The sequence below is a fragment of the Orcinus orca genome, chromosome 19 (assembly GCF_937001465.1).
Source record: "Orcinus orca chromosome 19, mOrcOrc1.1, whole genome shotgun sequence".
In the NCBI taxonomy this organism is placed as follows: Eukaryota; Metazoa; Chordata; class Mammalia; order Artiodactyla; family Delphinidae; genus Orcinus; species Orcinus orca.
Window position 1 is genome coordinate 38,030,514 of NC_064577.1, and position 27,692 is coordinate 38,058,205.

A 27,692-nucleotide genomic window follows, 5' to 3' on the forward strand; every position below is an offset into this window, starting at 1 on the left:
CCCTCTTTTATAAAGGTACTAATTCCATTCATGGGGGTTCTTGACCTACTCACCTTCCAAAGGCCTCACCTTCTAATACCATCGCCTTGGGCATTAGGTTGTCAACGTATGGATTTTGGGAAGACAAACATCAAACCATAGCAGAATTGTATCTCAAAAAATGCTAATAAACACTTCAACTAACGTTGCATATACTGGGTGGCACAGGCATGCCAGAGCTTAGAATAGTGGTACTCAACTAAGTAGTTTAAGGCAGCTGGTGATAAGTAGTGATAAGACTGTTGGAGAAGCACAAATAATAGATATATGGGAGATACCCAGTCTTACTAGGAACCAAACAAAGAGTTGTATAGACTTGGCTTTGTAAGATGGGTAAGATTCCATACCCATAGATGGGTAAGATTCCAAGGGGTTTGGAATAGGAAATTCAGGCAAAAGGGGTAGTATAAAACAAAGGTATGGAGTTAGGAATATGAAGTATCAATACATGGGCTTTATTATTTAGGAATCACATTTTTAGTTTTAGGTCATGTCTGGTGGCAGACAGAAGATTGAATTGGAGAAGAGAAATTAGAGTCAGGGAAACCAATCAGGTTATCGCAGTTTTTTTAGGAGAGAGGTGATGTTGGCTGAAATAGATCAACAGTTGTGAGGATGGAAGGGAGGAATCAAATGCAAGTTACAGTGCAGAAGTAGAATTAATAGGTCTTGGCCCCAATTTATGTATGTGTGTGCACGTGCGTGAGTGTATTGGATGGTGAAGGGGAGAATGACCTTGAAATTGTGAATTGGAATGAATTGAAAGGTTAATGATGACGTTAGGACAGCCAGAGAAACAAATTAAAATGAATACTGAGGAGAGGGAGATACCACTGAATTTCTCAATTAGAAAGGCATTGGTGACTTGGAAGAGCCATTGCAGTAAAGTAGTTGCTGGAGAGGATTTCAAAGAAGATTGCCAGAGGATGAGAAGATGGGAGGCAAGGAAGGGAGACTTGAGAAATTTGGTTGTAAAGTGAAGAGAGAAAGGTTGATAATTTGAGGTAAGAGAATTAAGGAACTTTTGCTTTTTAAGTCACTATGAGGGGTGTGGACCTGCCTCTGGAATGAGAGAGGCTTACTGTCAGTGACCCAAGAGGCGAAAGACCAAAGGCTGCATAGGCGGGTTGCCATCAAACCTACAGATGAGGGATTCTACCTCCTTATACATTTGAGATATGTGCCTTAAGATGCTTCTGTAAGGTTAAGAATAGAATGCTGTGATCCTTGAATGTGACCAAATGGAGCTACAGTACGAGCTTGAATCAAATTAGAGGTAGCTCTAGGATTAAAACACACAATCTTTAGTTTATTCACTTTAAAATTAGATTTTTTTATCTTCTAAGTATACAAAATTCAGAATGAGTCATATTTTAAAAATCATTTAGAGAGAAGTAATTTTCCTATGAGAAAACAAAAATGTTAGCTAGAGCGAGGGCCGGGTGTTTGCAGGTGTGTAAAGCTTTTAAAACAGTGCCTGGCGTGTAATAAGCTCTCAAAACATATTAGCTATTATTATTGACTCTCCTCCAGTCCAGCCACCAAGTGGATAATCATTCGCCTCAGTGCCATTTATTGAATAGTTCAGCTTTCCTCTACTGATTCTAAATCTCACATATCAAGTTCTCACCTGGTTCTATTTCTGGATTGTTTGTTCTACTCCATTGAACTGTCTGTTTCTGTACTAATACTACAATACATTGTTTTATTTTATTTATTTTTATTTTATTTTTAGTTTTTTTTTTGGCCACGGGATCTTAGTTCCCCAACCAAGGATTGAACCCTGGCCCTCGGCAGTGAAAGCGTGGAGCCTAACCACTGGACTACCAGGGAATTCCACTAAATTGTTTTAATTACTGTGTACGGCATGTTTTGATGTCTAGTAGGGCCAGTCTCATTCTTTGTGAAATTTTTCTTGGCTACTTTCACAAATTAAAAAAAAATTTTGTTCCCTTCTCATTTTGCCTATTACATTTATAAAACTTTGCCAGTTACAGTTTAGATTGAATTTGCTGAAGTCCCATTGGATTTTCTTATAATTACATTAAGTTTATAGGTTAATTTGGAGTTGATGATATCCTTACAGTATTGAGTCATTGCATAGAATGACATCATATATCTCTACATTTACTTGGATATTCTTTTTTTTTTTTTTTTTTTGCGGTACGCGGGCCTCTCACTGTTGTGGCCTCTCCCGTTGCGGAGCACAGGCTCTGGACGCGCGGGCTCAGCGGCCATGGCTCACGGGCCCAGCCGCTCCACGGCATGTGGGATCTTCCCAGACCGGGGCACGAACCTGTGTCCCCTGCATCGGCAGGCGGACTCTCAACCAATGCGCCACCAGGGAAGCCCTACCAATTTTTTAATTCCACAAATATTTATTGAGTGTCTATTATGTGCTAACTATTGTACCAAGTACTTCTCCAAATTTTAAAGTAATGTATTTTGAGGCATTAATGAATGTTCCCAAGTTAATGCAGTCTTGGAGAGGATATTATTTATTCACAGAGCCAAGGATTTAGTTAACTGGCTTATGACTTGGTGTTCATTTTGATGCTCAGTCATTGGTTAATCTGCCCAGTATAAATAAAATTTTAACTCTTTGTATATCTATCAAAAGATTCTGTGTTTCAGACCATATCTTGTAATTTCTTACAGAGTTTATTAAAAAGTATGTTTTCTTAATTTATATACAAAAATCTTTGCCACACTGTAGTCAAAGAGAATTAGATTTAACCTACATGGTTTAATTATGAAGAAAAAACACACATAAGCAAATTATGAGACCATGTCTTATATTTCATGAATAATGACAGTGTCCTTTTATTAAGCATGTCCTTCCAGTTATTTTCCTAATGTGTGAGGTCATCACTGTCTATGCAGAAACAGAGGTCTGAAATGAAATATACCATCAATTAACTTTAATACAAAAATTTTAATTTGGGTAGTAAAATAGCAGCTATCTATATTTTTTAACTTGGAAAATGCAGAAAGGAAGAAAATAAATCACTCATAGTCCCATTGTCCAATCACAATTGTTTTTTACATTTTGGTGTGTTTTTATTTTTAATTTATTTATTTATTTTTGCGGTACGCGGGCCTCTCACTGTTGTGGCCTCTCCCGTTTCGGAGCACAGGCTCACGGCCCTAGCCACTCCGCGGCATGTGGGATCCTCCCGGACCGGGGCACGAACTGGCGTCCCCTGGATCGGCAGGCGGACTCTCAACCACTGCACCACCAGGGAAGCCCTGGTGTGTTTTTATTTAATTTCTTTGCTATACTTAAAAAAATAAAACTATAAAGTAAAATTTTTATATATATATGTATATATATACATGTATACATATACTATCCTGTGATTTGAATATTATGAGGATATGATATTTAATTAAGTGGATATGTTTTAGTTTTCATTGACCATCACTTTGAAATAGGACTTTTAGTTTGCTTCTAATTCATCACCGTTAAAGTAATCCTGTAGAGGACAACTTTGTACATAAAAGTTCTCTATATTTAAAATTATTTTCCTAAGATAAGGGTTATTTATTGTAAAAAACAATTTATTGTAAAAAACAGTTCCAACCATTCAGAATTGTGAAAAGCGAAGGTGTTTCATTTATACCTTCTTGTTTCACCTCAGTGGTAACTAATTTAGTGTGTATCTTTTTTATTAAAAACTTACTCTACATGCTATTTTATTTCTTTTTTAAAACTTAATTCTATATTGTGGACATTTCCCTTGTCAGTACATACAGAGGTACCTTGACCTTTTAAATGGCTGCATAGTTGTGATACTTTTAACCATGCGCCTATTCACGGCATTTATTTAGCTTTAGACTGTGATTTTTTTTTCTATTACAAATAATTATTTACTGAATATCTCTATGATGGTCATAATAATAGCTGAGATTTATTATTTACTCTATATCAAGTGAATAAGAATACTTCATTTAATTCTCTTGTGTATGTTTGGGTGGTTGTGCATTTATTCCTATGTCCTCCTGTTTCCATTCCTGCCCATAGGGAGAGTAGAACTTTAGATCAAATTCCCTTGCGTCTTAGTGGAAGAATTATTACAGGGAAAACAAACAATCTTACTTTTCTCAGGAGGAAGAATTGCCAATCTGATGGTTAGTATGGGACATTCATGCCAGGAGTTGTAGGTTTTATACTTCCTCTTTTCACATCCTGTGCCCAGGACTAGCAGGCCAATATGGTCAGCAACCTTAGACTGGCCTTTAGATGTAGATCTGGCCATTCTCCTAGTTCTGTTTATTCCTACAGCTTGGATGAGGACTGGTTGGGGAGAGAACTGAATCTGTTCTGCAGACCTAGTTGGCTTTCTTTTCCAGTAGGCCTACCTGAGTACAGATGTACCAAGGTCTAGGTCTTTGTTGCATGTGTGTATGTACCTTGTACCTAAACTATGTTTTCTAGTTTGAACATTTATACTGTCTTTACATGGGAATTATTGGTGATTGCCCAGCCATTAAAAAATCAGACCATCACTTCTCAACTTTATTGAGGTATAACCTATATACAATAAAATACAATCAAGATATAGAACATTTCTGTTATCTCAAAAAATTACTTCATGCTTTTCTGCTGTTCATTTCACCCCGGCCCCAGGCAATCACTGATTGTGTGTGTGTGTGTGGTTGTTACTCTAGATTAATTTTGCTTCTTCTATGATTTCATGTAATTACAAGGTGATGCAAAAGAGTTCATCCTATATTATATAAGCATCTGGCTTTACTTGGCATTATGTTTTTGAGGTTTACTCATGTTGTTGCATATATCAGTAGGTAGTTTCTTTTTAATTGCTGGGTAGTGTTCCATTGTATGGCTGTGCCACAATTTGTTTATCCATTCAACTGTTGCTAGATCTTCGTGTTATTTCACCTTTTGACTATTATGAATAAAGTTGCTGTGACCGTTTGTGTACTAGTCGTTGTGTGGCTGTATGTTTTCATTTCTCTTTGCTTAAAACCTAGGGGTAGATCTGCTGGGTCACGTTAACCTTATAAGAAACTGCATTACATCTTTGCCACTATTTAGTGCTGTCAGCCTTTTATATTTTCCTTTGTGTTTTTTTTTTTTTCCCCTCAAAAAACCAAAATGGGAGCTCAGGTTTTTTTTTCTTTTTCAATATAAGTTTGTAAAGGAATTTTAAGGCCCTAAGGGATGTCACCTATGTGAATAGTTACTGATTTGAGATGGATAATGTGAAGGGTATCCCTCCATGCTCTTTGCAAGATTACTATAGGACACACAAATTTAGCTTATTTCTGTCCATCACTTCTAGTCCCACAGGACTTCACAATTTTAATAGAAATTATTATTTCAGGAGTTTATAGCAGAGTGGTTCCATAGGCCTGAAGACACGGATTACTGATGGCCTTTCTCACACTGCTCTAGACTAGCACCATCTAATGAAACTTTCTTCAGTGACAGTTAATAGCCACATGTGGCACTTGAAATGTGACTAGTGCACCTGAATTTTAAAATTTTAATTAGTTTTAATTTTAATAACCGTATGTGTCTAGTGGTTACTTTATTGAATAGTGCAGTTATAAAATGTTATTTTTCAGGAAGCACAAAATTGAGTGAGACTTGTTAGCTGAGCTGGCTCTGGGGCAAGTTCGTATATTCTGTCCTACTTCCCTTTCCTGTGGGGGAATTTGTGTCTCTAGACAGATGTAACCTAGGCCTAAGCACCACAGAGAAGACCAATGGATTCATGAGTGTTGCAGTTATCTGTAATGAGGTCTTATAATCAGGTACTACACGCTTTGGGTTTTTCTATTTATTTTGCCCTACTGAGTTCTTTGGTAAACAATAAAGCATATATTTTAAAAATCCAATTTTTAAAGTGGACCTTTGGATGAAAGTATGTTATTTAAATTTGAAAACTATGCAGTGATGCCCAGAGGAGTCCTGATTACCTGCCCCCCCCCGCCCAATTTTTTTCTTTTTGATGGGAAGAAGCCAGTTCTCTTTCTGCACTTTAAAGGCTCTCACGTAAGTAATGATATAACTTTTTTTTTCCTTTGGCATAAGGATTATATATTTTAAAAAATTTTTAATATTTATTGATGGAGTCATTTAAAAATAACATTAAAGCCCATTACAGGTTATCATAAAGAACCTATCTTTAAGCAGAGGCTGACACACCATTTTAAAGCAAGTATACTCCAATAAAGATGTTTAAAAAAAAGAACCTATCTTTATGAAAAGATAACTATAGTTTACAAGGCAAAAAAAAAAATAGTGAGTGGCACTGTTTTACATTTTTGCAAATCTCTGACTTAGAAGACAGCTGTAATTCTCACACATCTGCATCTGCATTCAATCTGTTGTCTCATGCAGATATGTAATTGGAAAAGAAAGGAGTATTTTTAAAATTTACACTGGAGTATAGTTGCTTTACAATGTTTTAGTTTCTGCTGTACAGCAAAGTGAATCAGCTATATGTACACATATATCCCCTCTTTTTTGGATTTCCTTCCCATTTAGGTCACCAAAGAGCATTGAATAGAGTTCCCTGTGCTAAACAGTAGTTTCTCATTAGTAATCTATTTTATACATAGTATCAATAGTGTATATATGTCAGTCCTAATCTTCCAATTCATCCCACCCAACCCCCTTTCCCCCTTGGTATCCATACGTTTGTTCTCTATGTCTGTGTCTCTGTTTCTACTTTGCAAATAAGATCATCTATATCGGGCTTCCCTGGTGGTGCAGTAGTTAAAGAGTCCGCTTGCCAGTGCAGGGGACATGGGTTCAAGCCCTGGTCTGGGAAGAGCCCATATGCCGCGGAGTAACTAAGCCCGTGCACCACAACTACGGAGCCCACGTGCCACAACTACTGAAGCTTGTGCACCTAAAGCCCGTGCTCTGCAACAAGAGAAGCCACTGCAGTTAGAAGCCCATGCACCGCAACGGAGAGTAACCCCTGCTCACTGCAGCTAGAGACGGCCGCACACAGCAACGAAGAACCAAAGCAGCCAAAAATAAATAAATAAATTTATTTAAAAAAAAACAAAATCATCTCTACCATTTTTCTAGATTCCACATATATGTGTTAATACGATATTTTTTTTTCTCTTTGTAACTTACTTCACTCTGTATGACACTCTAGGTCCATCCACGTCTCTGCAGATGACCCAATTTCATTCCTTTTTTTTTTTTTTTTTGTTGCGGTACGCGGGCCTCTCACTGTTGTGGCCTCTCCCGCTGCGGAGCACAGGCTCTGGACGCGCAGGCCCAGCGGCCATGGCTCACGGGCCCAGCCGCTCCGCAGCACGTGGGATCTTCCCGGACTGGGGCATGAATCGTGTCCCCTGCATTGGCAGGCGGACTCTCAACCACTGCGCCACCAGGGAAGCCCTCATTCCTTTTTATGGTTGAGTAATATTCCATTGTATATATGGACCACATCTTCTTTATCCATTCCTCTGTTGATGGACATTTAGGTTGCTTCCATGTCCTGGCTATTGGAAATAGTGCTGTAATGAACATTGGGGTGCATGTGTCTTTTGAATTATGGTTTTCTCTGGGTATATGCCCAGTAGTGGGATTGCTGGGTCATATGGTAGTTCTATTTTTAGTGTTTTAAGGAACCTGCATAATGGCTGTATCAATTTACATTCCCACCAACAGTGCAAGAGGGTTCAAAGTAATGATATAATTACTTCTGCTGAAGTTTTCATTAAAGATTTGTTGAGATTTTCATTCTTTTGCGTAGCAATGAGTTAATAATTTTTTACATTTCAAGTTGTTAATGAAAACATTTTATAGCCTTCAGACAGTTAAATATTCTAGTACCTCAGATAACTAAACTTACATAAATTTGCCTGTCAGTTTCGTATTTTTATTTCATAATAGCTATGTGGCCGTCGTGGCTGGGCTTTTATCATTGTTTCCTAGAGGCAAGGTCAGTGTTAGAAAAATTGTAGAATGTTCCCTTGGCATTATTGTGATAAGTAAACAGCTACTATTTATAGGGTCTCATATTTTGATGAGAAAATGAGATACCGTGCTTGGCTTACCATAAAAACACAGATGCTTCTAGACTCCAGTAGGGAGGCCGTTTGCTCACAGCATCTGTTTTAGTTGGCCAGCCAGATGACTTTTACAGATTTTTTCACTCTTATTTAAAGGACACCAACTCTTTGACAAGTAAACCAGTTTACAAATGAAAAGGTTAACTTAGCATTTTGTAAATTTTTACATAACTTTGGCTATATCAATTCTGTGTAATTTTGAACTATTAGATAATTTTATTTAAATTATATCACTTCCTAAGTAACCTTGAAATGTCCTTTGTGTCCATGTTCTTTGAATTGTTTATTCTGAAGTTGGGATAGATTGTATTGATCTGTAAGTTCATTTATTCAACAAATGTTTAATGAGCACTGACTGTGTGCCATGCCCTGTCTTAGCCCTGGGAACCATAGATCCGAGCAAGATGTAGTCTCAGTCCTTGAGAACCTTATGTCTTTTACGCCGTGTAAACAGATAATAAAAATACAGTTAAGTTCTTCCATTTGACCTTTATCTTATAGGAGGAGAAGATATCTAGGAAGGTCTTCTAGAAAATGTAATGTCTGAGCTGAGAAATTGTAGAATAAGTAGGAGTTGGCTGGACAAGGGGCTCAGAGTTAGGGAAGAGAGGAATATAAGAGAAAGGAGTGGGACTTCCCTGGTGGTGCAGTGGTTAAGAATCCGCCTGCCAATGCAGGGGACACAGGTTCGAGCCCTGGTCCAGGAAGATCCCTCATGCCGTGGAGCAACTAAGCCCGTGTGCCACAACTACTGAGCCTGCGCTCTAGAGCCTGCGAGCCACAACTACTGAAGCCCACACACCCAGAGCCTGTGCCCTGCAACAAGAGAAGCCACCGCAACGAGAAGCCCGCGTACCACAACGAAGAGTAGCCCCCGCTCGCTACAATTAGAGAAAGGCTGAGCGCAGTATCGAAGACCCAGTGCAGCCAAAAATAAATAAATTTATAGGATAAAAAAAAAAGAACTTGAATGTCATAGAAAGCAGTTCTGGATTTTGCAGGGCCTCGGGGTTAAAATATTGGGAAAAAAAAAAAAAAGAAAGAAGCTTGTAGGTGAGAGAGACCCCAGGGTAAGAGGGAAACAAAGTTCTGCACAGTTTGGTCAGGTGGCTGGTCAAATGGTGACCATGGGCAAAAATACTATCTCATTCGGAAAGCAAACTTATGACCTTATTTGTGTCATGTTCTAAATTAGTGATTTCATAGATCTCATACACAAAATATGTTTTGATCCTATATCCCCAGTATATATACCTATTTATTTTTAAGTGATACACTAATAGTTTATATACATAGTAAAACATACACAAAAAAGGATGAGCTAAAGATGAACTGTAGAAAATTCTCTTAATTTTATTTATTAATAATTCAGAAAGCAAAGTGATGCTTTACTATTCTTTAAAATCTAGGTTTAATATTTTGTGATACAGCTATTCAGAGGTCTATTTCTAAATTCAGGTTTTTTAAAAAAATAAATTTATTTATTTTTCGCTGTGTTGGGTCTTCGTTGCTGTGCGCAGGCTTTCTCTAGTTGTGTCGAGTGGGGGCTACTCTTCATTGCAGTGTGCAGGCTTCTCATTGCGGTGTCTTCTCTTGTTGCGGAGCACGGGCTCTAGGTGTGCGGCCTTCAATAGTTGTGCCACGCAGGCTCAGTAGTTGTGGCTCGCGGACTCTAGAGCACAGGTTCAGTAATGGTGGCGCATGGGCTTAATTGCTCTGTGGCGTGTGGGATCTTCTCAGACCAGGGCTCAAACCCATGTCCCCTGCATTGGCAGGCATATTCCTAACCACTGTGCCACCAGGGAAGCCCTAAATTTAGGGGTTTTTTGTTACTTGATTTTAATGGCCATCAAAGCATAGATAAGAATGGGGGAAATTTAGCTGTACTTTTGAAATTCCCCCAGATTGTGTACCATTTATGGAAATGTTTTATTGAAATGTGTGAAATGTGGTTGGTAAATTTCCATCTATTAGTTTTTCTTGCAGACTAATCAGAATGTATTGTACTTTTATAGTACTAATAAATGGGTTCAAAAATCATTGAAAAATCATTTAGATGATTTTTTTAAAGATTAGAAAAGTTTGTTTCTAACTTTTTAAAGCATGCAGATATGAGAGTTTTTATTTCTTGCTTGTTTTTAGGTAATATACATTGTTTTCAATAGCAGAATCGCTTAGCAATGGAAATGTTTCTAAGTAACCATTTTTGAAATGTGCTCTATTCGTTAGCACAAGGTATTTTTTACTTTTTGTTCATTTTTATCTTGTAGGAGCAAGGTGAATTTTTCTTTTCTTTTTCTTTCTTTTTTTAATATCTTATTGGTAGCACTTTACCTTTTGGTGACCAGTGAATCCCTATACGGTTTACCAAAAAAAAAAAAAAAAAAAGATTTTACACTGCTTCCTGGCCTTTTACAGAGTGTAGGAAAGATTCTATATTGTAAGGGTCTTGTTTTGATAAAGTTGACCTCAGTGACATCATGAAGGACATGTGCACACCTTTGGCTCTGACTTGTATGCAGCAACAGTTTACCTGTGAATGAAACAGTGAACAACTTTCACTTAATGTGCTGTCTTTGTAACTTTATTCTGGAATTATTCTTTTTATTCCAGTCAAAACAGCCATTCCATCAGTGGTTACAGTTTTCCCATAACGCGTATTGTTTCATTTATAGTTTAGACTGTATCTTTTTCAGTACATCTTTCCTTTAGTGACTCGCAAAATTGTAGTTCTTGGTGTGTTTTGCAATTACCTAGCAAATCTTCTAAGATGAAAGAAATAACTATATTTTGATTCAACTATATAGCAGACCTCCTACACTCTATAATATGTCCTGATATCTTCAGCTCTTTAGAGTTTTCTAAGAGATTTTGGCTATCTTTACCAATAGAAGAATACTAGTTTGTCACCATTTTATTTTCCATGTATCATTTTAGTCATTTTTACTGTGGGTCATAGCTTCTTGTCTTTTCTCTCAGGAAACCTTAGCAGTTTCAACAGTTATTTAACTTTAATACAATGCTGTGAATTGCTAGATTCAATAGGATGTGACTTTAAACATAGGTGGAAAAATTAGAGAAGTTTATCTCTTGCTGTGAATACTGAATTTTTAAAGGCCTGGCAGATTATGAAGACTTTATTAGTGTTATTAGGTTATATTATTAGTGTCATTAGGTTATATCTTAAGGCAGAATATACACTTAGCATGGGGTTCATCTTTAATAAAAATGGGTATAAATAAATATAAATAGAAGAACTGATATTTTCTTCTTATACCCCAAAGGATTATCCAGCAAACCCTTCAGGTGCACATACCCCACTTTAGAGACCACTGCTCCGAACAACTGGGGTAGCTGTATTGAAACTAGCCTTTTATTAAAAACAAAAGCAAGGCAAAGAGTAATTTATTTTCCTCTATAAATTTGTATTTGGGAGACAAATTTAAGAAGAATCAGCTTTGGCTTGAGGTTTGAAGAGTGAGTACGTTAGTCACATATGACACTATGAGTGTCATATTTCAATAACTAGGAAACCCTAGAGGATGGTGGAAGGATTATTGGTTACATACATTATATGAAGGAATGTTTTACTAGTAGCTGTTGATCAATGTTGATCAAAAGGACTGTTAATTGCTATTTTATTTTAAATATACCTGTAATTATTTTTGTTGGGAGGTATTTGGAAGATAGCTTTTCTTAGTCTATAGAAGAAATGGTTCATAGCCACTTGAGATCTCTTATGAGGAGATACTTTTTCAAATGTATTGAATTTACATCATTGCATTTTTATGTCAAAATCTTTTTTTTTTTTTTTTGGAAGAAATGGAAAACCAACTCAAATAAGCTTGAGCAAAAAAGAGTTTATTGACTCAACCAACTTTCAGAACTGGTCTCAAGGGTTTTAACTTCGTTGTCAGGTCTGAGTCTCAAGGTGTCTGTCTGTGTCTCTGTCACCTTTGCTTTCTCTGCGATAGTTTTCTTCTTTTAGAGCAGAAAGGCTTCCTTCGTGTGGTGGTGATGCGAGGGAGAGTGCCTTTCTTCTAGCGCCTGTCTATATAAAGTCCCGTGGATGGGATAGTACTCTGTGTGATTGCACGTGTGCTGTGATTGGCAGGCCCACAGAAGCACGTGGAATGGGGAGGGAGCAGTTTCCGAAAGGCAGGGTTTATTGTTACCACAGAGTTAGGGGTCAAAAACAGTAAGCATTTACTACAGGTGATGGGGAATAGAGGACAAGGAAGCATAAAATATTCTTTAAGAAAATAAAAGGTGACTTAGTTTTATTTTCCTAATCATTGATTCTTACAGAGTATGCAAGCTGCAAGATGTCCTACAGATGAATTATCTTTAACTAACTGTGCAGTTGTGAATGAAAAGGATTTCCAGTCTGGCCAGTGAGTATCTGACTTTGTTTTCTTCTAACCTGCTAAATGGTATTTTAGAAACTTCTAGAGAGTCCGTAATTAATTAATTAATTTATTTTGGGAAACGTTTGAGTATACTTTTTTAATTCCTCTTGCTGAATTGGAAAATGGGAGATGAGAAAGAGTCATGTATTTACTGTATCAAATTTTGATAAATGTTTTCTAAATGATACATAGTTTTTTATATATGACTTTATTTTTCCATTGGTTTTCTTAGCAGAACTAAACATACTGGATATATGAATCATATATAGCGTAGTCATTAGGTTTTTGGCTTTGGGTCAGATTGTCTGAGTTTGGATCATGGTTCTGCCAATTATATACTGGGTGACCATGGGTAAGTTATATACCCTGACTGTGCCTCAGTGTCCTAATCTGTAAAATGGGGACGGTGGTACTATCTTCCTCAGGGTGTTTGTGAATATTGAGTTACACAAATAAAGCACTTAGAACAGAATCTACCACATTAATAAGTCCTCAATAAATATTAGCTGTTTTGATCATTATTATGATGATAATCCAAGAGACATGAAAATTGGAAGATGCACAACAGTTGTAGACTCTTTACAAGCATTTTTCACTGTCATTTATTTTTAACTGATTCACATCACCATTGGCAGAACTTCTAAGTACCCTGCTACCAAGTTCATTGCCGTCCATGTGCTTCTAAGGTTGGTGGAGATAAGGACATGAAGGGGCTGTTCCAGAAGGCAGACTAGGGAAATGAGGAAGGAAGTGGGATTTTAACTGAGCCTTTTTCTGTTTCTAAAGCTATCTGAGAAATACATGAGTTTCACAGGATTAGAACTGCTAATCATCTGTGGTTTTCCGCTGCAGAGTAAAGGGCTATACTACATAATTGTATTAACATTGTTTCCAGTCCTAAAAATTCTGTGATTCTAAGTTGAACATAGAACTTTCTACATATAAACTGCACTACAGACAATCAGTGTGAGAATATGCTTATGGAATACTTTTACGTGTTAGATGTTCACTGTACACATGAGGGGGTTACTTAAAGTATAGTAGATACAAGGAACTTGTGTCCTACTGACAAAACGATATGAAATATTAACCATATAGAATAGAAACATTAACCATTAATATTTTAGAAACATTAGAAACATTAACCATTAATATTTTAAAAATTATAGCATTCTAAAAGATAACTTTTAAAAAGATAGTGCTATTGTAGCAGAGTTTGAAGCTTCTATCTCACACACAGTCCTTGGTAGTTTCTTGGTATAGGAAATGACCATGAGATAACTATAGTTCATCTGTTTACAGGTAACTTCTGAGCAGGGTGAATTAGCACAAAATGCTTTGAAATAGTAAATATTGATATCTGTATGGAAACTGATATATTTTGTGAAAATTTTTCATTTTTACCACCTTTTTAATATTACAGGCTGTTACTATTTCAACCTGTTGTGGGAATCTGCAAAGAGATTTAATGAATAGTCCTAAAAACTAACTTTTTTTTTGACTGCTATATCCTGGCTTTATTCTATCTTTGGTTCTCCTTCCTTTAGTCTAGTTAGAATGTGAAATAAGTCTCAGGAGAGGAAATTCATCTAATTTTTACTTAATATCAAGTAAATTACTGTCTTCAGTTTTATGTAAACTGGAAATGCAATGACGTTGAGGTTTTGGATGGTAGGTACTCTCTTGAACTTGGTCCTGATTCTGCTTGATGTCTGTTTGGCCTGAGGTGGTCCTTATTCCTGGAAAACGTTTTGAATTGCTGACAATTTTTGGAAATGAAATTTGTGGTCCTGTTTCTTCAGGACTCATATAATGCCATGTTTCCATCCAGTACTCATCAAACATCGTTTGTTGGAAATGAGCACATTTGGAATTGATGTTCTTTATTTCCTTTGATGTGGAGTATTGACTGTGTTTCTGTCCTTTAGGCACGTGATGGTTAGGACCTCCCCCAACCACAGGTACACGTTTACACTGAGGACCCACCCATCTGTGGTTCCAGGGAGCATTGCATTCAGCTTACCTCAGGTAACTCAGGAATTTATTCTCTTCTATTCTTGAAAGTCGTAGAAGAATCAATTCATTTAAAGCAAGCTGTGTCACACTGTAACTGTATTGATTCATATTGAGGAAAACCATCTAGGTATTATGTAAGGAATTAAAAGATATATTCTTAATTGCCAATTTTTACTGTGTCTACCTTTTATTGCCTTGACTTTTTCCCCCTAATTTAAAAGAATTCTGCAGTGATATCAACTATCAAAGTGTCAAGTTATTTTAATGTTAGCTCACGGGGTAACAGAAAATGTATAAAATATATAAAAATAGCATTTACTTCTAAAATTGACATCTAATAGTGATTTTAAAATGCAATGATGTTAGGCTAAAGAATATGATATGAGTAGCTGTTATCTCAAATTACAACCTAACTTGCTGGGCTTCTGTAATAAGTGAAAGGATTATGATTACATTTATAACCGTTGGTGGATTCTATGGAGGGGAAATTGCCTAGCACTATTGCAGGCACATAATATATAATGTAGGAGCATCGCCAGTAGGAGTCTGTATCCTTTCCTCCCTTGTCACCTTACTCATGCTGCTGGTCCCCAGTCCTAAACGATGCAAATGCAACCTTTACCTCCTTGTAGTATGCTAATAAGCATTGATTTCTGCCCTCCCACACCTGGAGGTTTAGGGAAGGAGATCAAACACTTGTTAGGGAACTATTAAAGATCTCTTGAATCCCTCAAAAATTATGGGAAGTGTTCACTCACTGTTCCCTTTTTCTCTGTTCAGATGCCTCTCCAATATCAGGACTACCTTTCGCATTTGCTTCTTATAGATCAAAGGTTTGGAATATTCTAGAGTTAACCAGCTTTTACAGAGCTGCATTTGAGATTCTGCTGGCCAGAAATGGGGTTTCTAACTATTTTTCCTTGTCTCTGCTTTAAAAAAATTTTCCCAACATTTACTCTAGGCCAAGTGCTATTCTAAGTGCTTTTGCCTGTGTTCACTCGTTTAATTCTCTTAACAACCCCAAATGATAGATACTGTTATTATCGTCCTTGAGGCTGTCTCTGGGTGTAGAACCTAATTATGGCTGCTTTGTGACCCAAAGTCTGGGCTTAACCAGTATGCTACTAAATTTCCAGTTGGCCAGAAGTGGGATAGGGTACTACAGAAGAGAGAGGTGAAGGGTGGAGAGGTGGTAAGAAAGCTGGAAGGTAGAGCACTTGTTGCACATATTCAAAACGCAGCATCTTCTTAACTACCCACCACAAAATCCACAAAGTTCAGATGAGTAGACAAACTTGATTTCCAGTCAAAAATTACTTTTCTCACTGTTCTTTGGAGTTTTGTCAGTAACTGCTAATTTTGAATCTATACCAAGCCAGTCTTGAATTCCTGCCTGAACACAATCTGTCCTGCTTCCATACATTCTTGCCAGTCAGTACTGGAGAGAAGCTAAAGCCAAATGCCTGACACTCTTTTGGCTAGTACACAAAGAATAGTCATGACCATCTAATGATTTGAATCCCTGCTTGGGTTTCAGTATAGATTATCTGATAAGTTTTAATTTAGTTTTCATGAATTGAACGTCTTTCTTTTTGTGCTACTGTATCAAACAGTATAACTATCCACAGTACATTTAGAACGCTGGAATATCTGATACTATGAAGTCTTTCAGGAGCATTATATTGTGCAAAGGAGCATCCTATTCAGTGGTGCCAGCTTTACTGTAAAAAGGCAAGCTTTATATGTTTTGAGGATAGATGTTCAGGCATAAATAAACTATAGCATATGTTTCCTAGGGTGGCTGTAACAAAGTACCACAAACTGGGTGGCTTAAAACAACAGAAATGTATTCTCTCACAGTTCTGAAGGCTGGAAGTGTGAAGTCAAGGTGTCAGCAGGGCCAGGCTCTCTCTGAAGGCACTAGGGAAAAATCTGTTCCGTGCTTAGCTTCTGGTGTTGCGGACAGTCCTTGATGTTCATTGACTGGTAGATATATCACTTCAGTCTCTGCCTTCATTGTCACATGACTTTCTCCCCGTATGCTGTGTCCTTTTCTTATAAGGAAGCCATATTGGGTTAGGGTCTACCTTAATTCGATATGACCTCATCTTACCTTGATAATCATCTGCAAAGACCCTATTTCCAAATATGGTCACATTCACAGGTGTCGGGAGCTAAGACTTCAACATATTGTTTTGTGGGATACAATTCAACACTTAACAGCCATGTTTTGGTCTGGGAATGTGTTAATGAAATGCAAAGAAATCCTCTTTTCCTCATTTCTCTAATTTTGATTGATTTTGTGTTAAGTGTCTTTTTGTCTCTCTTATCTTACAGCGTAAATGGGCTGGACTTTCTATTGGGCAAGAAATAGAAGGTAGGTATATTTTTTAGCTACCTGAGGTAGATTTTCTTTATGATTTTCTCATAGTTATAGATATCTGTACAATTTTCTGTTACTTCTCAGGCCATTACACTTTCATCCATATTACAGTTAGGTCTATGAGAATGGAAAGTAAATAGTTATGGAACCTACCTCTTTATCTACTTGTTATTCTATCTGGAAATTACAGTCTAGTAGGGAAAGGAATATCCACATGTTCATACCTCACAGAAGATGTACAAGGTAAATTTGTGCACAAATATTACCTTTAGGAGCTCTTTGTAAAAGTGCTAAGATGGAGCAGGAGTGGATGAATTGATTGGAAAATTAGCCAGAGAAATCTTTCTAGGCACTGGAATTTTGAGCATGATTATGAAGTAGGGGAAAAGCATGACATGATAGAGACAAGGAAGAAAGACTCTTAAGATGAGACATAACATAAATAAAAGGCATTGAGTTGGAAGCAAGCAAACCATAGGCAGTGCTCATAAGTATGTTTGTCTGACTGAAATGATTTGCCTGAATGGATTGTATTAAGTGATTAGAGTAGAGTGTGAAGTTAGTGGAGGGCCTAGAAGTACATACTGAGATTTTTGGATTTTACACAAAGACACTTAGAGCTCCTGAGAATTTCTGAACGAGCCCAACAAAATCCTACCTTTAGAAAAGAATTCTAGTATCATTGTGGAGTCTAGTGAGGAGTGAGGAGAATTCAGGAGTGAAGGAAAATAGCTGGGAGGTTATTTGACTTGCCTAGAATTAAGCTGAATAGGACTTGGTGAAATTATGGCTATGGAAAATTTTTTTAAAAGTCAAAGTTATGTTGAAGAGGAATAATTGGTATTACATGGTGATTCCATTTTACTGTATACTGAGATATGTTTCCTAATGTCTTTGTTTGGAAAGATAAATATGATTTAGGGTAAGGAGAAGAAAGGGTGACAATACTTAAGAAAACAATGCACTTTTTAAAATGAAATGTGTTATAAAGTCATCATAGTTCATTAGGGAAGGGCATGGAAGGCAACTTATGACTTCAGGGGGAAAAAAAGACTAAACCACTTGTAGTTTATAAACTAAGGAGCTAATAAGTAAAAACTGGAATTGTTAGTTAGGCATTGTGGCAAAGTTGGGAAAATGGAGTATGAGTCTTTTTGTCAGGTAATTTCATGTCAACTTAATGGGTTCAGTAGGGGGAGAAAAGAAAATGCAAGTGTGATTAAGTCAGCTTTTTTTTCTGCCAGCTTTTAAGACCTAAAAAAAAATCATATTTATGGAAATGTTACAAAAATAATACAGAGAATTCTTATGTACTACTTTTACCCAGATTCACTAATTGTCATTTTTTAAAATCATTTTTTCTCTCTGTCCTTTCTCTCTCTCTCTCTCTCTCTCTACACACACACACACACACACACACCCCCACACACACACACACACCTGCACACACCCATTTTTTTCCTGAACATTTGAGGTTACGTTGCAGAAATCATTCCTCTTTACCTCTAATACTTTAGTGTGTGTTTCTTAAGAAAAAAGATGTGCTCGTAATAGTGATCAAATTCAGGAAACTTTGAAACTTTAATCTATAGTTCATATTCCAATTTTGTTAATTGTCCCAATTATCTCCTTTATAGTATTTTTCCCCTTCAGTGTGGGATCCAGTTCAGGATCGTGTATTGCATTTAGTCATCATTTCTCTAATGTTCAGTTTTCTTTCCTTTCACTATGGTGACTTTTTTTTTTTTTTTTTTTTTTTTTGCGGTACGCGGGCCTCTCACTGTTGTGGCCCTCTCCCGTTGCGGAGCACAGGCTCCGGACGTGCAGGCTCAGCGGCCATGGCTCACGGGCCCAGCCGCTCCACGGCATGTGGGATCTTCCCGGACCGGGGCATGAACCCGTGTCCCCTGCATCGGCAGGCGGACTTTCAACCACTGTGCCACCAGGGAAGCCCGATGGTGACATTTTTGAAGAATACATTTGTATAACGGGGAGTTGTTGGTTGCAGGGTACAACGTTTCAGTTTTGCAAGATAAATTAGTTCTGGAGATCTAGTTACAGCGTGATGACAGTAGTTAACAATACTGTGTTGGATAGTTAAAATTTGCTAATAGGGTAGATTTAAGTGTTCTCATCACACACACACACACGCACATGGAAAGAAGATGGTTCATGTGCACTGAGGAGATATATTCTCTGTTATCAGCGTGTACTGTTTGCTGTGTATCCATAAGCTCTACTTTATTGATCTTGCTGTTTAGATCTTCTATATTCTTACTTATTTTTGGTCACTTGACCTGTCTTGCACTGAGAATGGTGTGTTAAAATCTACTATTATTAGTGTTTTTCTACTTTTCCTTGCATCTCCTGTCATTTCTACTTTACACAGTACTTTCTGTGTTATTTGGTATGTAGATATTCATAACTGTTATATTTTTATTGTGAATTATGCCTTTTTGCATTATAAAGTATCCTTTTTAATCTTGTTTAATGTGTTTTGAATTATATTTTGATATTAGGATCATAATCCCTGCTTTTTTATTGTTTTTAATTTGCTCAAAATACCTTTCCCCATCTCTTAACTTTTAGCCGTTTTGAATCACTGTTTTAGATGTGTCTGTTGTATACAACGTAGAGTTGGATTTTGCTTTATGAACTAATTTGAAGATCTTTTTCTTTTAATAGGTTTGTTAAGCCCATTCTCAGTTATTGATATGACTGCTTTGTTCTCTATTCCTTCATTTTTTATTTTTTATTTTTTATTTTTTTTGCGGTACGCGGGCCTCTCACTGCTGTGGCCTCTCCTGCCGCGGAGCACAGGCTCCAGACTCGCAGGCCCAGCGGCCATGGCTCACAGGCCTAGCTCCTCTGTGGCATGTGGGATCCTCCCTGACCGGGGCACGAACCTGCGTCCCCCACATCGGCAGGCGGACTCTCAACCACTGCGCCACCAGGGAAGCCCTCAATTCCTTCATTTTATGCTTTAGTTGTATTTATGTGGTGAGTCCTCTTTGCTATTTTTTTTATGTTTACTTTTAATTTTTTCTTATTAGTCATCCATTTTATACACATCAGTGTATACATGTCAATCCCAATCGCCCAATTCATCACACCACAACCCTCACCCCCTGCCGCTTCCCCCCTTGGTGTCCATACGTTTGTTCTCTACATCTGTGTCTCTTTCTGCTCTGCAAACTGGTTCATCTGTACCATTTTCTAGGTTCCACATATATGCGTTAATATACGATATTTGTTTTGCTCTTTCTGACTTACTTAACTCTGTATGACAGTCTCCAGATGCATCCACATCTCTATAAATGACCCAATTCCTTTCCTTTTTATGGCTGAGTAATATTCCATTGTATATATGTACCATATTTTCTTTATCCATTCGTCTGTCAGTGGGCATTTAGGTTGCTTCCATGACCTGGCTATTGTAAATAGTGCTGTAAGGAAAATTGGGGTGCATGTGTCTTTTTGAATTATGGTTTTCTCTGGGTATATGCCCAGTAGTGGGATTGCTGGGTCATATGGTAATTCTATTTTTAGTTTTTTAAGGAACCTCCATACTGTTCTCCATAGTGGCTGTATCAACTCACATTCCCACCAACAATGTAAGAGGGTTCCTTTTTCTCCATACCCTCTCCAGCATTTGTTGTTTGTAGATTTTCTGATGATGCCCATTCTAACTGGTGTGAGGTGATACCTCATTGTAGTTTTGATTTGCATTTCTCTAATACTTAGTGATGTGCTTCTTGGCCATCTGTATGTCTTCTTTGGAGAAATGTCTATTTAGGTCTTCTGCCCATTTTTGGATTGGGTTGTTTGTTTTTTTAATATTGAGCTGCATGAGCTGTTTATATATTTTGGAGATTAATCCTTTGATGATTCATTTGCAAATATTTTCTCCGATTCTGAGGGTTGTCTTTTCGTCTTGTTTATGGTTTCCTTTGCTGTGCAAAAGCTTTTAAGTTTCATTAGGTCCCATTTGTTTATTTTTGTTTTTATTTCCATTACTCTAGGAGGTGGATCAAAAAAGATCTTGCTGTGATTTATGTCAAAGAGTGTTCTTCCTATGTTTTCCTCTGAGAGTTTTATAGTGTCCGGTCTTACATTTAGGTGTCTAATCCATTTTGAGTTTATTTTTGTGTATGGTGTTAGGGAGTGTTCTAATTTCATTCTTTTACATGTAGCTGTCCAGTTTTCCCAGCACCACTTATTGAAGAGACTGTCTTTTCTCCATTGTATATCCTTTCCTCCTTTGTCATAGATTAGTTGACCATAGGTGCGTGGGTTTATCTCTGGGCTTTCTGTCCTGTTCCATTGATCTATATTTCTGTTTTTGTGCCAGTACCATATTGTCTTGATTACTGTAGCTTTGTAGTATAGTCTGAAGTCAGGGAGTCTGATTCCTCCAGCTCCATTTTTTTCCCTCAAGACTGTTTTGGCTATTCGGGGTCTTCTGTGTCTCCATACAAATTTTAAGATTTTTTATTCTAGTTCTGTAAAAGATGCCACTGGTAATTTGATAGGGATTGCATTGAATCTGTAGATTGCTTTGGGTAGTATGGTCATTTTCACAATATTGATTCTTCCAATCCAAGAACATGGTATATCTCTCCATCTGTTGATATCATCTTCAATTTCTTTCATCAGTGTCTTATAATTTTCTGCATTACAAGTCTTTTGTCTCCTTAGGTAGGTTTATTCCTAGGTATTTTATTCTTTTTATTGCATTGGTAAATGGAACTGTTTCCTTAATTTCTCTTTCAGATTTTTCATCATTAGTGTATAGGAATGCAAGAGATTTCTGTGCATTAATTTTGTATCCTGCAACCTTACCAAATTCATTGATTAGCTCTAGTAGTTTTCTGGTGGCATCTTTAGGATTCTCTATGTATAGTATCATGTCATCTGCACACAGTGACCGTTTTACTCTTATCCAATTTGTATTCCTTTTATTTATTTTTCTTCTCTGATTGCTGTGTCTAAGACTTCCAAAACTATGTTGAATAATAGTGGTGATAGTGGACATCCTTGTCTTGTTCCTGATCTTAGAGGAAATGCCTTCAGTTTTTCACCATTGAGAATGATGTTTGCTGCGGGTTTGTTGTATATGGCCTTTATGATGTTGAGGTAGGTTCCCTCTATGCCCACTTTCTGGAGAGTTTTTATTATAAATGGGTGTTGAATTTTGTCAAAAGCTTTTTCTGCATCTATTGATATATGGTTTTTATCCTTGAATTTGTTAATATGGCGTATCGCATTGATTGGTTTGTGTATATTGAAGATTCCTTGCATCCCTGGGATAAATCCACTTGATCATGGTGTATGATGCTTTTAATGTGTTGTTGGATGCTGTTTGCTAGTATTTTGAGAATTTTAGCATCTATATTCATCAGTGATATTGGTCTGTAATTTTCTTTTTTTGTAGTATCTTTGTCTGGTTTTGGTATAAAGGTGATGGTGGCCTCGTAGAATGAGTTTGGGAGTTTTCCTTCCGCTGCAATGTTATGGAAGAGTTTGAGAAGGATTGGTGTTAGCTATTCTCTACATGTTTGATAGAATTCACTTGTGAAGCCATCTGGTCCTGGATTTTTGTTTGTTGGAAGATTTTTAATCACAGTTTCAATTTCATTACTTGTGATTGGTCTGTTCATATTTTCTATTTTTTTCCTGGTTCAGTCTTGGAAGTTTATACCTTTCTAAGAATTTGTCCATTTCTTCCAGGTTGTCCATTTTATTGGCATAAAGTTGCTTGTAGTAATCTCTTAGGATGCTTTGTATTTCTGCGGTGTCTGTTGTAACTTCTCCATTTTCATTTCTAATTTTATTGAATTGAGTCCTCTCCCTCTTTTTCTTGATGAGTCTGGCAAATGGTTTATCAGTTTTGTTTATCTTAAAGAACCAGCTTTTAGTTTTATTGATCTTTGCTATTGTTTTCTTTGTTTCTATTTCATTTATTTCTGCTCTGATCTTTGTGATTTCTTTCATTCTGCTAACTTTGGGTTTTGTTTGTTCTTTCTATAGTTCCTTTACGTGTAAGGTTAGATTGTTTATTTGAGATTTTTCTTGTTTCTTGAGGTAGGCTTGTATAGCTATAAACTTCCCTTAGAACTGCTTTTGCTGCATCCCATAGGTTTTGGATCATCGTGTTTTCATTGTCATTTGTCTCTAGGTATTTTTTGATTTCTTCAGTGTTCTCTTGGTTATTTAGTAACATATTGTTTAGCCACCATGTGTTTGTGTTTTTTACGTTTTATTCCCTGTAATTGATTTCTAATCTCATAGCATTGTGGTCAGAAAAGATGCTTGATATGATTTCAGTTTTCTTAAATTTACTGAGGCTTGATTTGTGACCTAAGTTGTGATCTATCCTGGAGAATGTTCCATGCGCACTTGAGAAGAAAGTATAATCTACTGTTTTTGGATGGAATGTCCTATAAATATTAAGTAAATCTATCTGGTCTATTGTGTCATTTAAAGCTTGTGTTTCCTTATTAATTTTCTGTTTGGATGATCTGTCCATTGGTGTAAGTGAGGTTTTAAAGTCCCCCACTGTTATTGTGTTAATGTCGATTTCCTCTTTTAGATCTGTCAGCAGTTGCCTTATGTATTGAGGTTCTCCTATGTTGGGTGCATATATATTTATAATCGTTATATCTTCTTCTTGGATTGATCCCTTGATCATTATGTAGTGTCCTTCCTTGTCTCTTGTAACATTCTGTATTTTAAAGTCTATTTTATCTGATATGAATATTGCTACGCCAGCTTTCTTTTGATTTCCATTTGCATGGAATATCTTTTTCCATCCCCTCACTTTCAGTCTGTATGTGTCCCTAGGTCTGAAGTGGATCTCTTGTAGACAGCATATATATGGGTCTTGTTTTTGTATCCATCCAGCGAGCCTGTGTCTTTTGGTTGGAGCATTTAATCCATTCACGTTTAAGGTAATTATCAATATGTATGTTCCTATTAATATTTTATTATTTGTTACGGGTTTGTTTTTGTAGGTCCTTTTCTTCTCTTGTGTTTCCCACTTAGAGAAGTTCCTTTAGCATTTGTTGTAGAGTTGGTTTGGTGGTGCTGAATTCTCTTAGCATTTGCTTGTCTGTAAAGCTTTTGATTTCTCTGTCAAAGCTGAATGAGATCCTTGCCAGGTAGAATAATCTTGGTTGTAGGTTCTTCCCTTTCATCACTTTAAATATATCATGCCACTCCCTTCTGGCTTGTAGAGTTTCTGCTGAGAAATCTGCTGTTAACTTTATGGGAATTCTCTTGTATGTTATTTGTTGTTTTTCCCTTGTTGCTTTCAATAATTTTTCTTTGTCTTTAATTTTTGTCAATTTGATTACTATGTGTCTTGGCATGTTTCTCTTTGGGTTTTTCCTGCCTGGGACTCTCTGTGCTTCCTGGACTTGGGTGGCTATTTCCTTTTCCCATGTTAGGGAAGTTTTCGACTATAATCTCTTCAAATATTTTTTCTGGTCCTTTCTCTCTCTCTTCTCCTTCTGGGACCCCTATAATGTGAATGTTGTTGCGTTTAATGTTGTCCCAGAGGTCTCTTAGGCTGTCTTTATTTCTTTTCATTCTTTTTTCTTTATTCTGTTCCGCAGCAATGGATTCCACCATTCTATCTTCCAGGTCACTTATCCATTCTTCTGCCTCAGTTATTCTGCTATTGATTCCTTCTAGTGTAGTTTTCATTTCAGTTATTGTATTGTTCATCTTTGTTTGTTTGTTCTGTAATTCTTCTAGGTCTTTGTTAAACATTTCTTGTATCTTCTCAATCTTTGCCTCCATTCTTTTTCCGAGGTTCTGGATCATCTTCACTATCATTATTCTGAATTCTTTTTCTGGGGTTTTATCTTGTTCCTTCATCTGGTCCATAGCCCTCTGCCTTTTAATCTTGTCTATCTTTCTGTGAATGTGGTTTTTGTTCCACCGCCTGCAAGATTGTAGTTCTTGCTTCTGCTCTCTGCCCTCCGGTGGATGAGGCTATCTAAGAGGCTTGTGGAAGTTTCCTGATGGGAGGGACTGGTGGTGAGTAGAGCTGGGTGTTGCTCTGGTGGGCAGAGCTCAGTAAAACCTTAATCCTCTTGTCTGCTGATGGTTGGGGCTGGGTTCCCTCCCTGTTGGTTGTTTGGCCTGAGGCGACCCAAGACTGGAACCTACCCGGGCTCTTTGGTGGGGCTAATGGCAGACTCTGGGAGGGCTCATGCCAAGGAGTACTTCCCAGAACTTCTGCTTCCAGTGTCCTTGTCCTCACGGTGAGCCACAGCTGCCCCCTGCCTCTGCAGGAGACCCTCCAACACTAGCAGGTAGGTCTGGTTCTTTCTCCTATGAGGTCACTGCTCCTTCCCCTGGGTCCCGAGGTGCACACTAGTTTGTGCCCTCTAAGAGTGGAGTGTCTGTTTCCCCTAGTCCTGCCGAAGTCCTGCAGTCAAATCCCACTAGCCTTCAAAGTCTGATTCTCTAGGAATTCCTCCTCCTGTTGCCAAACCCCCAGGTTGTGAAGCCTGTTGTGTGGCTCAGAACCATCATTTCAGTGGCTGGACTTCTGTGGTATAAGTGTTCTTCAGTTTTTGAGTCACCCACCCAGCAGTTATGGGATTTGATTTTATTGTGATACCACCCCTCCTACCGTCTCATTGTGACTTCTTCTTTGTCTTTGCATGTGGGGTATCTATTTTGGTGAGTTCCACTGTCTTCCTGTCAATGATTTTTCAGCAGTTAGTTGTGATTCTGGTGTTCTCGGAAGAGGGAGTGAGAGCATGTTCTTCTACTCCGCCATCTTGAACCAACCTCTTTGCTATTTTTTAAAATTTATTTTGGTATTTAAGAATGTTTACATTTTTGTTTTAGTGATTACATCTGCACTTATACCTCTCGTAGTGCCCTTAGTACTTCCTCTTTTTTTCCTTACTTAACCTTTTCAAAAAACTGTCCTGTCCGTTCTAAATGATATCCTTTGACTCTCATCTATTACCTATACAACAGTTAACTGTAATATTCTGCCTTCCCCTTTCTCCTCCCATTTTGTTAATTGTTTTCTTTTTTTTCAAGTTTTAAGTCTTCTCTTTTTTTTCCTACTGGAAGAAGCAAATTTTTAAAAATTGAAATATAATGGACATATTATATTAGTTCAGGTATACAACATAATGATTTGATATTTTGTATACATTGTGAAATGCTTACCACAATAAGTCTAGTTAACATCTGTCACCTTACATAGTTACAGCTTTTTTTTCTTGTGTTGAGAACTTGTAAGATGTACTCTTCTAGCAACATTCAAATATGCAGTACAGTATCACTAATTATAGCGACCATGCTAGTTGATTTCTGTCTATAAGAGCATGGTATTTTCATGCTATTCTTCCACGTACGACCCCACACTTGTTTTAGCCTTAACTCTGCAATTAAATCTCTTAAATGATCATGATCAGTCCTTTTGCCAGTTTCTACTTAGTTGGATAAATTGAGTAGATCCCTCCAGGAAGTATATATGTGTACAGTGTTTACTAAGTTCTTGAATATTCAAACTGATTTTTTTTTTACCTTTGATATCTTAAGGACAGCTTGGCTGGATATAAAATTCTTGGCTTGTTTTCTTCCCTTGAATTTCTTGAAAATAGTGCATCGCATTGCTTTGCTTTGTATGAAACTCTTGAGAAGGCTGATGCCAGTCTAAATTTCTTATCTTTATAAGGAATTTGATTTTTCTGCCTGGGAACGCTGAGGGTTTTTCTGTCTTTAAATTCTAATATCCTTAATTAGGATATTTCTTGGAATTGGTCATTTAGGATCAACAACCCAGGTATACAATGCTTTGTTTCAATATGTAGATTTAAGTTTTCTCTATTTCCAGAGAATTTTCTTAGATTATGGTTTTAAGTATTAGTTCTGGCCCAGTTGTTTTGATTTTCTTCTCAGGAGCTCCAATTATAAATGTATTTTAGGCCTTATCAGCCTGTCTTCCATTTCAACTACTTTCTCTCTGTTCTTTGCAAATTCTTTCTTTGCCTTATTTTTACTACCTTGGTTATTTTCCTGTCTTTATTCACTGCCTCTTATTAAATATTAATTTGAATCTGTTCTCCCATGGGCACTTTGTAATTTATTATTCACTTCTGAGTAGTTTGTCTTTTTCCTCAATTTCTTTCCTGTGTTTGATAAGCTGTCATTGCATTTCTTTTATTTGTCTATTTCTGGTCTTAGTTTTTAAACTTCTGATTTTAGGTGTTTTGTTATATGTCTGAATACTTATTTGAGGATACTTAATTTAGTTTAAAATGTTACATACATTTTCTAGTTCATAGTTGATCTTTTTAGGGAAGATGCTTCATGAGCTGAAATGCTACAATATTTTGTTATTATGTTTTCTTTACAGTACACTTTGTGGAGTTATTTTTTTCTGTTTCACATGATTTGTAGACAAAATTACTAGTGCAAGAGCATTCTTTTCTGTTAGTGCAGAGAAGTGCAGTTTCTTTAATAAGGAATAATGGTGAGGTGGAGGGGGAGGTAGAGAGGTTGGTTGGCATAGCTTATTTCTCTTTGGTTTCTGCATGATCCTTAATTTTCCTCTCTTACTGCCTTCTTCCCTTCATTGCCACATCTCAAAGGACACCATCCCTTCTCTATTTATCTGATTCTTTCCAGTGGTTCTTTGATGCTGCCACTTCCAGTACTACTTACTTTCAGGTCCTTTCCCTGTACCTGGAGTCATGGACTACCAAGTCCCAAACCTGTGTGTAGTGTTTTGGCTTTTGGTGTTG

The 27,692-nt window shown here is 37.1% G+C and overlaps 1 protein-coding gene across 4 annotated transcripts in view; it reads left to right on the forward strand.

Annotated features, from left to right (window-relative positions):
• Nucleotides 1–27,692, forward strand: part of NSF (N-ethylmaleimide sensitive factor, vesicle fusing ATPase) — a 156,813-nt gene that overhangs the window by 12,856 nt on the left and 116,265 nt on the right. For all 4 annotated transcript variants that reach the window (XR_007473258.1, XM_049701430.1, XM_033439002.2 and 1 more), the window contains exons 2-4: nucleotides 12,415–12,500; nucleotides 14,444–14,543; nucleotides 16,869–16,908. Coding sequence is in view for 3 of the 4 variants with exons in the window: in XM_049701430.1 (XP_049557387.1) it covers nucleotides 12,415–12,500; nucleotides 14,444–14,543; nucleotides 16,869–16,908 (226 nt within the window). In the remaining variant the exon portion in view is untranslated. The remainder of the gene's footprint in view (nucleotides 1–12,414; nucleotides 12,501–14,443; nucleotides 14,544–16,868; nucleotides 16,909–27,692) is intronic.